The sequence below is a fragment of the Macrobrachium nipponense genome, chromosome 28, assembly GCF_015104395.2.
Source record: "Macrobrachium nipponense isolate FS-2020 chromosome 28, ASM1510439v2, whole genome shotgun sequence".
NCBI classification, from domain to species: Eukaryota; Metazoa; Arthropoda; class Malacostraca; order Decapoda; family Palaemonidae; genus Macrobrachium; species Macrobrachium nipponense.
This window is the reverse complement of record NC_087217.1, coordinates 40,680,450-40,696,875: the sequence shown is the minus strand read 5'-3', so window position 1 is coordinate 40,696,875 and position 16,426 is coordinate 40,680,450. Positions and strand designations below refer to the sequence as shown.

The following is a 16,426-nucleotide window of genomic DNA, read 5'->3' as shown; positions in this document are numbered from 1 at the left end:
GACACTCGGGTCACATTTATTCACCCTCAACCACTCCCCCATCGCAGTCTCCCAGACATACTGTCGCATACTAGAGGACCCACCCAACTGAATCCCCTTAACACCTAGTTTCCCGAATTCCCAACCTGACTCATCCTCGTTTGCCTACACACACTCGCCACATGACCTTCCATTCCACATTCAACACACTTCGCACGCTGTTCTATACACATCCTAGCATAATGCCCATTCTTCCTGCAGTTGCTGCAAACCATGTTCATACGGGTACACCGACATCCACTAGCTATGTGCCCTGCCTGTCCATACCTCTAACATTTAACATCCCTATCTTTCTTACACTTGCTCACCAAATGCCCCGTTTGCCCACACCTGAAGCACACTCCTAACGCCCACCGACATTCATTCTTCCTGTGTCCTGGCTTACCACATCTATAACACTGCTGCTCTCGCTCACAACTAACTGACCCTACTCTTCCAAAACTCACACTCCTATCTCTTTTAGGGCTAACTACACTCACGTTACTCGCCCTAACACTCCTATCTACCACTCGCTCTGCCATTTGCCTGGGCCCTTCCAAAACTGCCTCTCTATAGCTTTTAAACTCTGGTACAACGTCAGCTACTTCAGTCCTAACACTAACACTCCTACTCTCTTTCATACGCTTAACTCATAATCTTGTACTATTTCTAAAATGTCGTTTCACGTCAACCTTTCATTCGTCCATCGCATTTTCTCCTTACATTTCAGATTTATAAACTCGTATACTTTGTCTGGTACAGTCGCCAACAGCTTTTGCACTAACTCCTTACACTCATTTATCCCTTCGTCCCCTAACTTTTTTCCTAGCTAATGTTTCCAACCTACAGACACACATTGACAACGACTCACCAACATTCATTCTTGCCTCTTCAGAATCTTGTTTTCTCCTATATCTAACGCTACTCTTTATCCTCTTTGCCTGTTCTACAATCCTGGCTTTCACACTCTCATATGGCACATTCCCTACACTCATCATTACCTCTCACATATTTAACACAAGTCCCATCAAAAAGCTACCAGACTCTCTTGTTATCCCCATACTTTACCTCACAATACCTCTCATATTCCTCAAAAAAGTCCCCTATATCCCTACTACATACCATATTCCTCGTATTGTGCACATTGGGGGACCTCTCTCACATAACAGCCTTTTGTACTTTCTGCTCACTCTCACTTTCGCTACTTTCATTCTGATCCTTCTTTCCCTCTTCCGAATACAGCTAGTCCACTTCCATACTCATGTCCATACTCTTGACGACGCTCTTCTTACCCTTCTTTCTACCTACCTGTTTCCACTCACCGCTATCTAAATCACTCTCAGCCCTTTCCCCAACATATTCAGTCCTAGTCTCATCCTGTCCATCACCATTAATAATATTCTTTTCCTTTAGTTTTCTTCTTTTCCTCAGCCCCCTTCTTATTCTTGTCCTCAGGTTTATCCTTATCCTGTGTCTTCCCCTTCTTTCCCTTACCTATCATAACCAAATCACCTTCGTCACTCGTACTCTCATCCACTTGTTCTTTCACTTTCTTTACCACTCCTGGCCCGTCACAAGACCCAATAGGCCTACCTCCTACAGCTCCCTCTCCCATCAATCCCTTCATCATTTCCTGCATCATCTCTTGCACTCCATTCATCATTACCCTGAATTTTTTCATCCATTTTCTCAACCATTCTCTCCTTCGCTCCTTTCACCTCTTCTTTCATTTCCACTTTCGCACTCCTTAGTAATCCTCTCATTTCCTCTAACTCACTCTTCAGCTCTTCACACTACCCTCAACCTCTCATTCTGAACTTCCAACCTTTCATTAACTTCCCTTGCCAACCTCAGCTCCTCCTTCAGCCTCTATCTCCTTCAACCCTTCCATCCTCACTTTTTCTGCCAATCACACAACTCAATACCCCAATCGTCCTGCAGCTGCCGCACCAACAGTCCCTGTTCGGGCGCCAAAAATAATGTGGCGAGATCACAAGCTTAAAACTGCCAGGCAACCCCCAACCCCCCCCCCTCACATAAACCTAATCACTCCAGCTGCCAAACCCACCCTCAATCACACTTTCCTCTTTACACTATAGAATACAAGCGGGACAATTGACCTATACCTACACAGAAAAAAAAAAATACACATGTACTTACCCAACTCCAGACACTCCAGGTTATGCTGTGCTGTCTGCTGTTCAGTGTCACTGAGACACCACCAACTACAAGACAAAACCCAGAACCATAACCCCACAACCAAGAACCATAACCCAGCAACACAACACCCAAGGACCACAACAACAACCAAGGAACACAACCACAACTCAGCAAACAACCAAGGAACAACCACAACCTAACAATAAACAAGGAATACAACCACAACAAAAGACCGTTGCACAAACAATCACCAACACAAAAAGGCAACACACACACCCACTAACAACACCAAGGGATCACAACAGCTCACCAATAACAACCCTCAACAACTCACAACCACACCAAGAAACCACAACAGCTCCCCAACAACAACCATCAACTATAACAACTCACAAATAACTCAACAAAACTCACAAGCACAACAAATCCAACACAAGCACAACAACTCTTAAGCAACTAATATCAAACCCAACAACAATCAGCAACAAATCAATAATACACTACCTAAATGACTTTCAATGCCTTCAACAGACTGCTGCCGACACCACTGACTCTCACAGCTTCTGACTAAAGTCTGACTGAAAACACAAAACTCTAAACTCCAACAGCACCAGCAGACAACCCAGAACTCACCAACAGCCAATTCAGTCGATAACCATCCAACCACCAACTACCCTCTCTCTCTCTCTCTCTCTCTCTCTCTCTCTCACACACACACACACAGATGTCAAATGGAACTCCATAACTCCTCCATAGTACTGCCTTCTCACTGAGTTATTGTTCGTTTAAGTACTATTGTTTCTCCTCTGTTGAGGGTTAACTTCTAATTCAAATCTGCCTGGGCATCACAGACTTCAGTCTCTGATTGGCTCTGGATTCTCATTTATGGTTCCTATTTTGTGCTCCACACTTCCATTGCGAGAATTTTCGGATAGATATATCTCATTAGATTCATTATTATCTTTCTGTTTACCCCAAGGTACAACAGAAGTATGTAACCCATCTGCTTCATCGCAATTGATCCATAGACCACTGCAATGATTCAGAATTATTTTTCAGACAAACCGCAGATTTTTTGTCTTCCATATACTTTTTTCTAATTTGTAAAGTGTTCAACTATTAATTATTTACCTTGAATTGGGGTGAATATTGGAAGACTTTGCCTGCCCTTTTAGCTCTGCTTCCAGTGTAAAGAGGAGAGTTCCTCCCAGAACCCTCTCTTCCTATGTCTAAACGTGTTGTCTTCCATTTTATATAGACATCATGTTTGAGATACACTTAGTGTTGTGGAGTGGTTTTTGGCCTGCTTTGAAGCAAGCAAAGCCAAGGCTATAAGAACAGCCTTTACTTTCGTCGTTTTAAGATGTTTTTGCTCTTTACGCCCATTCTGCTATTGAAGTACTGGAGGCGTGAGCTGGAAGAAAGCACAGGATGTTCTTTTTATTATTATCTCTTCAATAAGGTGCTGAGTTTGGAGAGCCAGGGGGTTACAGGGACCTGGAGCACCCACCAATCTCAGTGGATGGGTCTTGACTTTATTTCAGTGTAGGTGTCAGTGTTCTGGTTGTTTTATTTTGGTGCTGCACCTAGGGGAAGGGTGGGCACCTCGCTGCAAAGTTTCCCCTATGTAGGAGGCAATCCTTGGCTCGACCACTACGCCACTAAAGTTAAGATGAGCGCCAACAAGAGGCAGTGTCCATCTGCTTAGCTCTCTTGACTGATAGGACGACAAGCATTGTTTATTCAGTGCTAGCAATTTTTCTATTTCAAATTCATTACATGACTTATGCTTTGGAGTAGAATATGTCCATGATCCCACCTCCTTTCAATGTGGAATCAGCTATATAATTATTGGTAAGTCTCATACAAACATTATATTTTCATAATAGAATTAAGGTTTTGTATACACTTACCCAGTAATTATATGATTGGAGCCCACTGACCTCCTCTCTGATGTACATTATGCATAAAACAGAATGAAGTGCTTAGCCAAGTCGTTCCTAGTATTGCTGTTGGGGGACGGCACTGAATACCTACACAGCAATCGAAGCGCTACCTGTGAAATTTGAATTAGGCTGCTGTACATGGGAAAATGATAGCTATATAATTACTGGGTAAGTATATACAAAACCTTATTTTATTATAAGAATATCATGTTTGTTAAAACAAAACCTTGGAGATATGGGACAAAAGAACAAAAAGTATATCATATTCCATTTGTCCCAGTCTTGTAGAATGTATCAATTCCTATTGCTTGATTGTCCAGGTTTGGAGACACATACACTGGTAGTTGATGGTTCTTACAGGAGCAAGCAGGTCCACTTCTAGATATGGAAGCCTGTTGGCAATTCATTGAAAGGAGTGATTCTTTAACAGTCACTCGGTTGAGACTGTTGTAACCCCTGATAGAAGTTTTGCTATTACAATGAAAGACCTTGTGAGGTGAATTGCAGACAAGTCCCACTTGGTAGAGGGTCTGTTTTTTAAGAGATAGGAAGACAGCCATTTAGCTCCAAAAAGTTGAAATGATACTACCTCAAAGCAGGTACCCAACGATCTTCCCAATGAACTCCCCAACCTGCCAAGGAGGCATCTTTGTGCATTATCACTTGTACAGACAGGAATTAGGGCAACCTGTTTTGCCAGAAACCCCTTTCAGGTCCAGTATTATCCCAACTTTTGACTTCTTTGATGAAGTCAATTGTGAATCTTTTCTTGCATGTGATAGTCAGAGTTTATTTACATTTTTTACTTGTAGTTTGAGGGTTGGCCTACCACAGATACAAACTGTAACAGGCCCAACATATACTCCAACTGATGTCTTAAAATGCTAGGCTGTGCTGGAAACCTGATTCTGTTTTGAGCATTGGTGGGGAAAGACAATGGCTGTGAAGAGTATCCCAACAAGTCCCAGCCACTGAATGTGTCTGGTGGGTGTAAGGTGGGATTTGTTCCAATATTTAAGAAAGCCTTTTGCTTGGAGCCTGTCAACTACTATTCCTAGGTTTCATAAGCACACTTCTCTGGTAGGCCCTAGGCTAGCCAATCATCTAGGTGGACTACCAGTTGAATTCCTTCTTTTCTGATTTTCTGGACAGCTACTGTTGTTAATTTTATAAAAAAAATCTTGGGGTAATGTTTAACCAAAAGGAGCATGACCTTGAATCTGTATGTTACCTTTCCCTGTCTGGAACCTTAAGAAAGGGCAGAAGGGAACAGCAATAGGGATGTGTCAGTATGGGTATTTCAAGCCTATAGAAATGGTCCAGGTCCCTTGCAGAATGATTGAACATACTTGGGCAACTGTAGTCATCCGAAAACTGTGGCAAACAATGTTTGTTCAATTTTGATAAATCAGTGATAGCGCTCCATTTCTTTTGTACAACTGTGTATTTACTTTTAGATATGACACTCATGAGATCATATGATTCTAGAAGTAAAAAGCACAAGCATAAATCTTTATCTATGCTAGAAAATGTTTAATTCATTAGCCAATAGTTTAGTGTTCATTTTCTTTAAGTTTTGAGGGCGAAATTCAAATGCACTGTGATCGACAAAATTCATTCATTTTTCATTTCACTATCCTTTACAATCAAAATATATGACAAAGAAATTAATAGCCATAATTATGAAGATATGAAATTTAGAATATAGAAGTCACAGAGAATAATGTGCAGATTCTGAGAAATTTAGTACTATAGTTGACTTGGGTTAACTCGGGAATGTAGTAGGCTAAATGTGTTAAATATAGTACCCTATTTTAAAGAACGGTATAACGTTATCAAATTATGAAATTATATGAGTAATCAAATGATTAAAAGCAGTGTCAGAACATAGCCAAGTAGTAGGCTAAGTTGGAAACTAGGCTATTTGTATTACACGACTATGTTTACCTAGAGGCTTCATTTTTAGGCATGTATTCTATATTCCAGGGTTTTCTGTAGTCTAGCAGTGGCCTGGTCCCAAGCTTTCCAGATTTAAGAAGTTGGACTGAAATACTGTGTCCTTAAGGGGAGGACCTCCATTGCATATGGTGCTGTAAAAGACAAACTCCCAAGTATACCATTCATATTGGGCTCCACCTTTTCTCTTGCCTTTAATAGGCATTCCAGGAGTTTCTTTTCCTTTTCCCGGTTTGAGCGTCTTTGCCAGCTTTGAAAGGGATGCTTTTGCTGCTGTTGTCCCTTCTTCTGTTGTTGGAAGGATCCTATACGAGTGACTTACCCAGGAAAGTCACTCGTACAGCAGTGTGCCTTTTTCTATTCTACCCTTTGTGTGACACTAGAAAATCATAGAGTGCTCCCCATAGGGTCTGCATAAATGTTTTGGCTACAGCGGCAAACATTGGTTCAAAGAATTCTGAAAGCTTTCTAATAGAAAATTCCAGCATACTAGTGAAGATTATTATATTGACGAGGTGGAACCTAGCAAGAAATTCAGCCAAGGCTGCCCCTCTGAAATTTTTCTCAAAGGGATCCCAAATTGCTGAGTAGCCACATCCAGAGGGAGCTTTTTCCTATCAAAAGGAAAGACAAGTGTTGTCCATTCCTTCAAACACTGGAATGACAGATACAAATGACTTTAATTCTGCCATTGACTCTTGTTTCCCAGTTACTACAAACTTCTGGAAATTTCCTCCCTTATGATTGATTGTTTTAAAAGTGAAGGGACAGAAGGTTGGGGCTATCTGGTGAGCATATTAGGTCTTATCTAAAATAGATGTACAACTTCATTTTCCATTGGCCTGATAAAAGGTCCTCTTCGTTGGTAGGATAACTGACTATTTCAGCAGTTTCCCAATGCCTGCTGAAGGAGGAACCAAGCACCATTCAGTATAAGGAAACTTTGCCATCCCTATTTTTACATGTTGAACTTCAATCATGGTTTTTCTTTCATTACTTAGGTATATACCATCATGAGAAAAGATACACATTGAGGTGTCACACCAGAGATTATCAGTATCTTCAGGGGTGATTACTGGAGCCCTTTATATTCTTTAATTTGAAGTTTTGTTGCTCAAACTGGCGTTATTGTTGCTGCCAGTTGAAACTCTAAACCCATACTCTGCCCTAACTGGCTGTGCATCCATTTTATTCTCTTATTTGATTTAATTCAGTGTCGAGGACTGACCTGAATTCCTGTTTGGCATCATGGATATCATCTGATATATTAACACTTCAGTAGCAAAGATGTCCTTGATACTGTTCATAATTTCTTTATAGAAATCAGCAAATGCAACAAACATCATTTCCCTATTAGGAAAGCTTGTACAAACTGATTGTGCCCAGGCAGCCATACTGCGACTGACCGACAACCAAAGAACAAAAGTCCTGGATAACTCACTACAGTCGACCACCCACCTATTTGCAGTTCTGGGTTCACAGATTTTTCTGTGGAACATATCTCATTATTCATGGAAAATTTGCCTATTAGCAGAATTTTTCATAGAGAAATATTCACTAATTACTGTATATTCATATTATTTTCATGACTACTACAGCCAAACTCTGGTATTTGCAGGGGATAAGGACCAAAACCACCCACAAATACTTGACAGACCCCTCTATAAATGCTTATGCAAGCAGTCCCCGGTTTACGATGGGTTCCAAAAATCGTCTTAAAGTGGAACATTGTTGAAAATCGTCAAAAATCCTAAGAAAACCTTACTTTTAATGCTTTGAGTGTGTTGAAAACTATGTATACAGTGTTGCCCCTGGGGAATGTGTACCAGACACCCCCGTGAATAGTTAAAACCCGCGAATAGTTCAAACCATCACTAAAAATGCTTAGAACTGCCTATCTTGAAAGTTCAGATACCAAATGTATACCTTTAATAACAACCTACTCCAAATATACCTAAAATTACTAACCTATTACTGTATTAATCTTTGAGGTTAATTATTAATATCATTTCAAAGTCATCTTAAACATTTTACCATTAAAAATATATACCTACAGCCAATAACAGAGAGATAGAGAGAGACCAGTGAATGGTAACATCATATATTTGACCATCAAGAGTGAAATTATGAATTATTTCTGAGACAGAGAGAATAATAATGAGAGAGAGAGAGAGAGAGAGAGAGAGAGAGAGAGAGAGAGAGAGAGGAGAGAGAGAGAGAGAGAGAGAGAGAATAACTCCTAGACTCTGACTCCTTCCCCTCCACCAATTCATATATCAAACTCTCATTTACTCCCCTGCCCACCTTCCTCCACGTGGATAAAAAGACTGGGAATCACTATTTTTAATTAATCTTATTAATATTTGAAAATCAGTTATAAGGTAAATCATTTATTTATACTACAAAACAAATAAACATATGTAAGTAAAAGAGAGAGAGATAGAGAGAGGTTATTGTTACTGTTTAATCTTATTAAACTTAATATTATTTGTAAACTAGTACTGCATATTATTATTTTAGCATAAAATGTAGTAATGTCCTTAAAGATATACTTATACATACACTTCCAGCTCAAACAGAGGGCGAGAGTTACCAGTAGGACATACGTATCTCGTGTGGCAAAAGAGAGAGAGAGAGAGGGTTATCCTTATTTAAAAGAGTGAAATGGATAGATTATTGTATTTCTTTAAAATACTATCACATATGAATTTAGAAATTAGTTATATTACTATTATTATTATGCGAAAATATTTATAAACGTACACATGTATCATAGAAATTCTCTCATCTCAGTAAGAGAGAGAGAGAGAGAGAGAGAATTTACATGATCCTGAGTGGGCAACACACACTTCCCCTCCTGATACATTTCTTGATAAATTTGACAGCTGTTGGACCCTAGCCATCTCAGCTTGGCTACGTGGAGTTCAAAGACAACATGTGGGGTAAAATGGATTTTCTGGGCTCAACCTGTGCCGCTCCGTGAAATGCTCCTTATAGCATCATTTCTAAGGTATAAAACTGCTATATATACCAGAGAAAAAAGTTGCATGGAATGCCGGGCATATGCCTAGCTCGCTCACATATAGGGTGTCGGTATAGTAACTGGGGCGTGAAAAACCACTCTCAGAGGTCTCTACCAATTAGTTATCTCCTCTCCCAACATCCCCCGTTACTACGAGGTGCCGTTCTACATCCCACTACTGCCCGCCACCCCTCTACCACCCATGCGTACCTAAACATTCCTTTCAATAGCATCGTACGAAGTACTACTGTTTTTCGTTTGTTTGATTTTTTGTGCTTGATTTTCATAATGTCGGACCTCCTAGAAGCTTCCACTACTAAGTTGAGTACTACTATTGATTGTGCTATGCACTGAAGTTGCGTTCTCTTTATCATAGGTATTTCCTACGAGAATATGATCTTGATCAAGGATCGTAGATATCCGACCCAGTCGGCCATTTTGATGTCGCTACTTCACGGAGCTTTGTTTACATGTTGATTGACCATTAGTTCCTCATACTAATGGCAATCATTTTTTGTCCTAGACATATGGAAATAAATGCACTTTTAATATTTTGTATAATTTTTATACGATGTTTACGTGGGTTTTAGATATTTAGTGATTTGGCATACACTGGGCTACGGTCCGAGCATTACATGTTCGAGTCATATCCTACTTTAGGGAGTTTCCTTTGGTTTGACAACTTTTGAGCGTAATTTATCTTTGCATCTTAAATCGGCAACCACCCGATTTCGTAGAGATATTATTAAGAGTGATATAGCCTACCTGACCATATCGGTATCTCACCCGATGTTGGAGACCTAGGCTATTCTCGCTCGGCTTAATTTTTGTCTAGCTTAATATTATGTTGTATTCGTTGTGTGCCATTATTACCTAATTATCTATTATTCACTTTAATTTTGGTCATTTAGTTTTGTAAGCTACATATCTCGTGGTTCAATTGGATCTTTATCATCGGTAGGGTTGTCCCACCTGACCGGTCATATGGTCCACTTGATCGCGACGAACCAGTTCGCTCTGCCGCTCCCGCCTAGTACCCCTTCGGGGAGATACCTTTTATCACACGATTCAGGTTACTTTTAGGCTTTAGTTATAGTCTATATCGGGAGCGACGGAATATGTAGCGATATGGTCATACCATGAGTTAGGACGTGACGCTTTTCTAGCTGGTTTCGATTGGCTTCCGAACGCACCGGATAGAGCAACTTATGCGTACACTCAGTCTCCCCTTTCGGGTTTCCGCCGCATTATTTTGATTCCGTTACAACCGGAATAGTTCTACACACTAATATTTTAGTGTATTGATCAGATTCAGGTATCTCACCCTGTTCTGATATCGTAGATTACACACAAATAGAATTTTGTCGGTCGATCCCGGAAGAGGCGTACAGACGTAGGCCTACAAATCTTATATTCTATTGTTTACTATGCACGAAATTTCGGAGCAGGCGGACAGACTACGTAACCGATATCCGCCGCTCAACACCTTTTGGTACAGTATACGTCTACCTTGGTAGCGATACAATCATTGGAGAATATTTTTTCCTTAAGTGGATTTAGTTTCCCGGAGCAGGCGGATAAATACGAAGTTAGATCCGCCATAATTTTCAACAGAATAAAAAGATTCATAGACTAAATGACCGAGCTGTATATGTTAAGATTTAGTATACAGAAGTCTATTTTTACTATATATGTTATAATTTAAGATTACGATAAATAATCCGGGGCTTCCGGTAGTTTATATATACAAATTGAATACTTATGTATCAATTTTTTACCTTACAGGTGGTGCGTTGTCAGATGACAGCTTGCGCAGCTGTCCTTCAGCAAAGGTGCGGACATGAGGTTTGCAGGTCCCATGCACCCTGCGCCGTACAGGTCGATGACCTCATCGTCTGGCATCCGGATGCGTGTGAGATCTGTTATGGGCTTTTTGCCGATATAACCTCGGACTCGGTGAGTACGCACTTAGATATTTCATTACTAATTATGAGATATGATGTTTAAGAAGTGAACAAATTATTCTCTTTAGTTTTAAGAAAGTGATAATCCTAATTAGTACTTATTTTTCAGACCCCACAGGCTGTCAAGAACACATCTCTTTCGACCCTCAAGATCTGGGTTTGGCGGATTTGGCCGTAACGTTAAGGCTAAGAAACCTTATATCCTATCAGAGGAGTTATGCACCCTCCTACCCAAATGCCAAGATGTCAGCGGCAGTTCCCAAGGAAGTGGCTGCACCCATTATTGCCAAGATAAGGGAAGACACGCAGTCCTTGCCTGAAGATCTTGAGGGACTAGGGGAAGAAGTGTTAGAAGACGTGGCGGCCATCAGCCTTGACATAGAACCAATGGTTCTGGATGCCAGCGATCAAGGTAGGGAGGTAAGTGGGGCAAGTAGGGTGCGGTCTAAGATTCCTGTTCTTAGCCCTGCACCATCTTTAACTTCTTCTCATGCTTCTTTTCAAGGGTTTACTGCAAAGACCCTGGTTGGGGACAAACCAGGCTCAGTAATACCAAAAGTCAAACACTTGAGGAAGGCCTTATCTAAGCCAAGTAAACCATCTAGGTTACCAAGACTTACCAAGTCATTAAATGCATCTAAGTCTTCGGAGATTCCGGTAGCAGCTACTCCCCTACATCACGGGTCGAGATCAAGGAGCCTCCAAATCTAAGGCTTCAGAACCTTCCTTTGATCCGGTTGCCTTCTCTAATCTTTTAATGGAGAAGATGGGAAGTATGGTCCAATCTCAGATTGGAACCATCTCGGATCGGTTGCAGTCTATGGACACTTTTGCTCAGAGACTGCAAAAACCAGGAGAAACATGTTAGAAAATCTCCTGAGAACCGGACTGCCAGAACAACAACAGTTTGTGTTGCCAGACGCTTCCAAACTTCCGGCTTTCGTAAAGAGCAATCCGTGGCGATTGGCTTTACATGCACCATTCGTGGATGGCATGTTAACCATAGAAGGATGTGGAACTCGGCCGGTAGAGGACTTTGAATTCTACCCGTCGGGATTGCAGTTTCCCTTCCCAGGATATGCTCGACTGAACAGAGGAAAGCGCTAGTTAAAGACTAGATAAGATTCCTAAGGAGACGATGATCTATCCTAAGGAACAGGCTCAGTCCGCATGGGTCCGGACATTGAACGAATGGGAGTGTGTGAACACAATGTTGTCCCCCCATAAGAGTTCTTACACAATGTTTGTAGTAGAAGGTCAAACACCGACACCTTGTACTACAAAAGTAGTTGATCTGGCTCTTCAGGCGGCTATGGAGGACAAGCCCATGCCACAACTAAGAGAGACGGAGTTGACTTCTCTACTTTTTCCAGGAGATCATGAATGCTGGGTTGACGCCCCAGCAACTTTCACCACAGGGAAACTGAACATTGACTGTGCCTCTACACAGTTCAGTGACAAACTTCCGAGACTCCCAGAATCCTTGGTCAGAATCGAGTATGAGGCACGTACTCGGTTAAGTAGATCAATCAACTCCGCTACAATGGCAGAAATGGCTTCGCTGGTATACCAAGACGAGTCATTGTTCAAGATCCTTACCAAGTCTCTCCTCCTCACACTTCAAAGTGATGCCTATGACTTTGCTGTAGCACGCCGTAATTGCAGAAAGCATGTGCTTTCAGAAGCTACAATAAGGCATGAGCCAAATAAACTGATTAAAGCCTCAATTTGGGGCCCAGACTTATTCCCGGAAGACATTGTTAACAGTGTCTTAGGTGAGGCTGCTAGGGTCAATCAAAGTCTCAAAGTTCGTTGGGGCCTGATGCCAAAACGGAAATATGAACAATCAGGAAATCAGACAAGAGGCGGAGAGGTTTAGGAACTTCCAATCATACCAGACTCCACAACCCCAAGCTGTCGTTCAGACGACGATTCCTGTACCTCAAGGGACTCAGCCGTCTACGTCTAAATCCCAACCCCAACAACAACAATACGTTTGGATGACTCAGCCTCCTCAACATCAAGCTCCTTCTCCGGCTTTTAACCCCTCCTTTGAGACACAAGGAGTGTTCCATGGGTACAATAGGTACGCCAGAGGTAGTAGAGCCAGAGGTAACTTTCATAATAGAGGTGGAAGGACTTCAACAAGAGGCAGAGGATACAGGAGTAGACGAGGAAACAGACCCTCTTCAAACCATTGAGACATCTCAGGTAGGGGGAAGACTATACAAATTTCGGAGCCGGTGGAGGTTCAGCAAGTGGGCTTCCAGCATAGTATCCAAGGGTCTGGGGTGGAGTTGGATTAAAAGGGTCCCCTCCACTAACCAGTTTTCATCAAGCTCCATCGGCAGAACTAGACCTATACACCAAAGATCTTTTGCAAAAGAATGCAATAAAAGAAGTAAGATCTTTGAAATTTCAAGGACGCTTGTTCAGCGTGCCAAAGAAAGACTCAGAACAAAGAAGGGTGATTCTAGATTTGTCACATCTGAATACTTACATTCGATGCGACAAGTTCCATATGTTGACTATCTCGCAGGTGCGGACCTTACTTCCCCGTGGGGCCGTCACCACCTCTATAGATCTTACAGACGCTTACTATCATGTTCCGATAGCAAGGCATTTTCGTCCCTTCTTTAGGATTCAAACTAGGCAGAAGGGCATACTCATTCAAAGTGATGCCATTCGGACTCAGTATAGCGCCCAGGATATTACGAAGCTGGCAGAGACAGTAGTCCAAGAGCTGAGAACTCAAGGAATACAGTTAGTGGCCTATCTAGACGATTGGCTTATATGGGCCAGCAATGTAGAGGATTGCGTAAAGGCGACAAACAAAGTCATAAAATTTTTGGAACACTTAGGTTTCAAAATAAACCTCAAGAAATCCCGTCTTACTCCAGCAGCATGTTTCCAATGGTTAGGACTGCAATGGAACCTAATCACACACAGACTATCTCTTCCCTCAACAAAAAGGAAAGAAATAGCAAAGAAAACAAAAAATTTTCTCAAGGACAAATTAACGTCCAGGAGAAGACAAGAAAGAATTCTAGGCTCACTTCAGTTTGCATCAGTAACAGACACATTACTAAAGGCAAAACTGAAAGATATAAATCGGGTATGGCGATCCAAGGCGAACAAGAGGAAAACGAGACAAAATATCTCTAATCCCACAAATACTAAAGAAAAGATTGCTCCCTTGGACCGGCAAGGCAAGAATCTGGCAAAATCGATTCCCCTACGATTTCCACCACCAGCGTTGGTAATACACACAGACGCCTCTCTAAGCGGTTGGGGAGGTTACTCCCAATACGAAAAAGTCCAAGGTTTGTGGTCAGTAACATTGCGTCAACTCCACATCAACATATTGGAAGCCATGGCAGTATTCTTAACTCTGAAGAAACTAGCCCCGGCAAAGAAGCAACACATCAGATTAATTCTGGACAACGAAGTAATCGTCCATTGCTTAAACAGAGGGGGATCCAAATCAAGTCACATAAATCATGTGATGATAGCAATCTTTACGATTGCAACAAGAAACCAATGGCACCTGTCAGCTGTACACCTGGCAGGAGTGAGAAATGTGGTAGCAGACGCACTTTCAAGGACAACTCCGCTGGAGTCGGAATGGTCATTGGACAAAGATTCATTCAATTGGATTTGTCAACAGATTCCGAACCTTCAGGTGGACCTATTCGCCACGGAATCCAACAACAAACTAAAATGTTATGTTGCTCCCAACCTGGACCCTCTGGCCTATGCCACGGACGCCATGTCCATAGATTGGAACACTTGGCAAAGAATTTATCTGTTCCCTCCGATAAACATGTTAATGAAAGTACTAGACAAACTCAGGACTTTCAAAGGTCAGATAGCTCTGGTAGCCCCCAATTGGCCCAAGAGCAATTGGTTTCCTCTGATGGTTAGAACTAGGACTCCTCCCTCGGCGGATCCCAGATCCCAAGTTGACACAGGTAGTACAAAACTCGCAGTGTGTTAGCTTCCTCAAGAATTCGGAGTGCCCTAACTTTATGGACTTTATGAAATTTGCAGCACAAAGAAGATGCTAACATTGATCCTCTAAATACCTTGTTCTAGAGTCAGATAAAAGAGACTCAACCCTTCGTCAATATGATTCAGCTGTAAGAAAAACTGGCAAAGTTCTTAAGAGATTCTAAGGTTAGAGCAATGACTCGGAACCTAGCAGTTACCTTTTTTAGGACCCTGTTTGAAACGGGATTAGCAGCTAATACAATTACAACAATTAAATCTGCCTTGAAGAAGATATTTCAGATTGGGTTTAATATTAATCTTACAGATTCATATTTTTCATCAATTCCAAAAGCTTGCGCCAGACTAAAACCAGTAACCCGCTCCCACACAGTTTCCTGGTTTTTAAATGATGTTCTTAAACTGGCCTCTGAAACCAATAATGATTCATGTTCATACATAACACTGTTTAGAAAAACTTTATTTTTGGTAAGTTTAGCATCTGGAGCCAGAATATCTGAGCTTTCAGCATTATCTAGAGAACCGAATCATATTGTTTTTCTCGCATCTGGGGAAGTACAAATCTTTCCAGACAAGAGATTTTTTAGCAAAGAATGAGGATCCACAGAACCGATGGTCACCGTGGAGGATTGTCCCACTTCCACAGGATCCATCCTTATGTCCAGTTAACACTTTGAAAGCTTATCTGAACAGAACTTCTAATAGTCTTCAGGCCCTTTATTTATTAGAGAAAATGGAGGAAACATTTCCTTAAAAGGGATTAGACAGCAGATTCTTTATTTTATCAAACAAGCTAATCCAGAATCAATTCCACATGCTCATGATATTCGAGCAGTAGCCACGTCAGTTAATTATTTTTTTTCACCATATGAATTTTGAAGATTTAAAAAAGTATACAGGTTGGAAATCACCATTAGTATTTAAACGCCATTACTTAAAATCCTTGGAAGCCCTAAAATTTGCAACAGTGGCAGCAGGAAATGTAGTTCCTCCTGATGTATCAGAACCATGTTAAGAAGTTAATTCATTAGTATTCCTTACCTTTCTTTCTCCCCTACCTGCCTCATTTATTGTCCCTGCCTTAGCCTTGTTACTCACCTGTAATTAAATTAGATTTGGTACTCACCTGTATTGTAATTAACCTGTTCTGGTACTCAACATTTAGTTTATTGGATGTAAATTGTATAGTATTAAGATATATTGTGATATCTTTTGATGGTTTTCAAGAAATTCTTGGACCCCTCCTTTTGAGTACCAGTATAGTATGTATATTTGTCTTGTATAAAGGTTACTAGTAGACACCTTTATTTTCTTTTGGAAATGTTTTTCCTGAATAAGTTTTTGATAACTGA

The 16,426-nt window shown here is 41.1% G+C and overlaps 1 protein-coding gene across 3 annotated transcripts in view; it reads left to right on the top strand.

Annotated features, from left to right (window-relative positions):
* LOC135201684 (DNA helicase MCM9-like) overlaps positions 1 to 16,426 on the top strand; it is a 722,480-nt gene that overhangs the window by 265,915 nt on the left and 440,139 nt on the right. Inside the window, exon 1 of one of the 3 annotated variants that reach the window (XM_064230820.1) lies at positions 11,300 to 11,486. The exons of the other annotated variants lie outside the window; for them this stretch is intronic. Within the exon in view, the coding sequence (XP_064086890.1) occupies positions 11,464 to 11,486 (23 nt within the window). The 5' untranslated portion in view covers positions 11,300 to 11,463. Of the gene's footprint in view, positions 1 to 11,299; positions 11,487 to 16,426 lie in introns of those variants that run through there. 3 annotated transcript variants of the gene reach the window in all.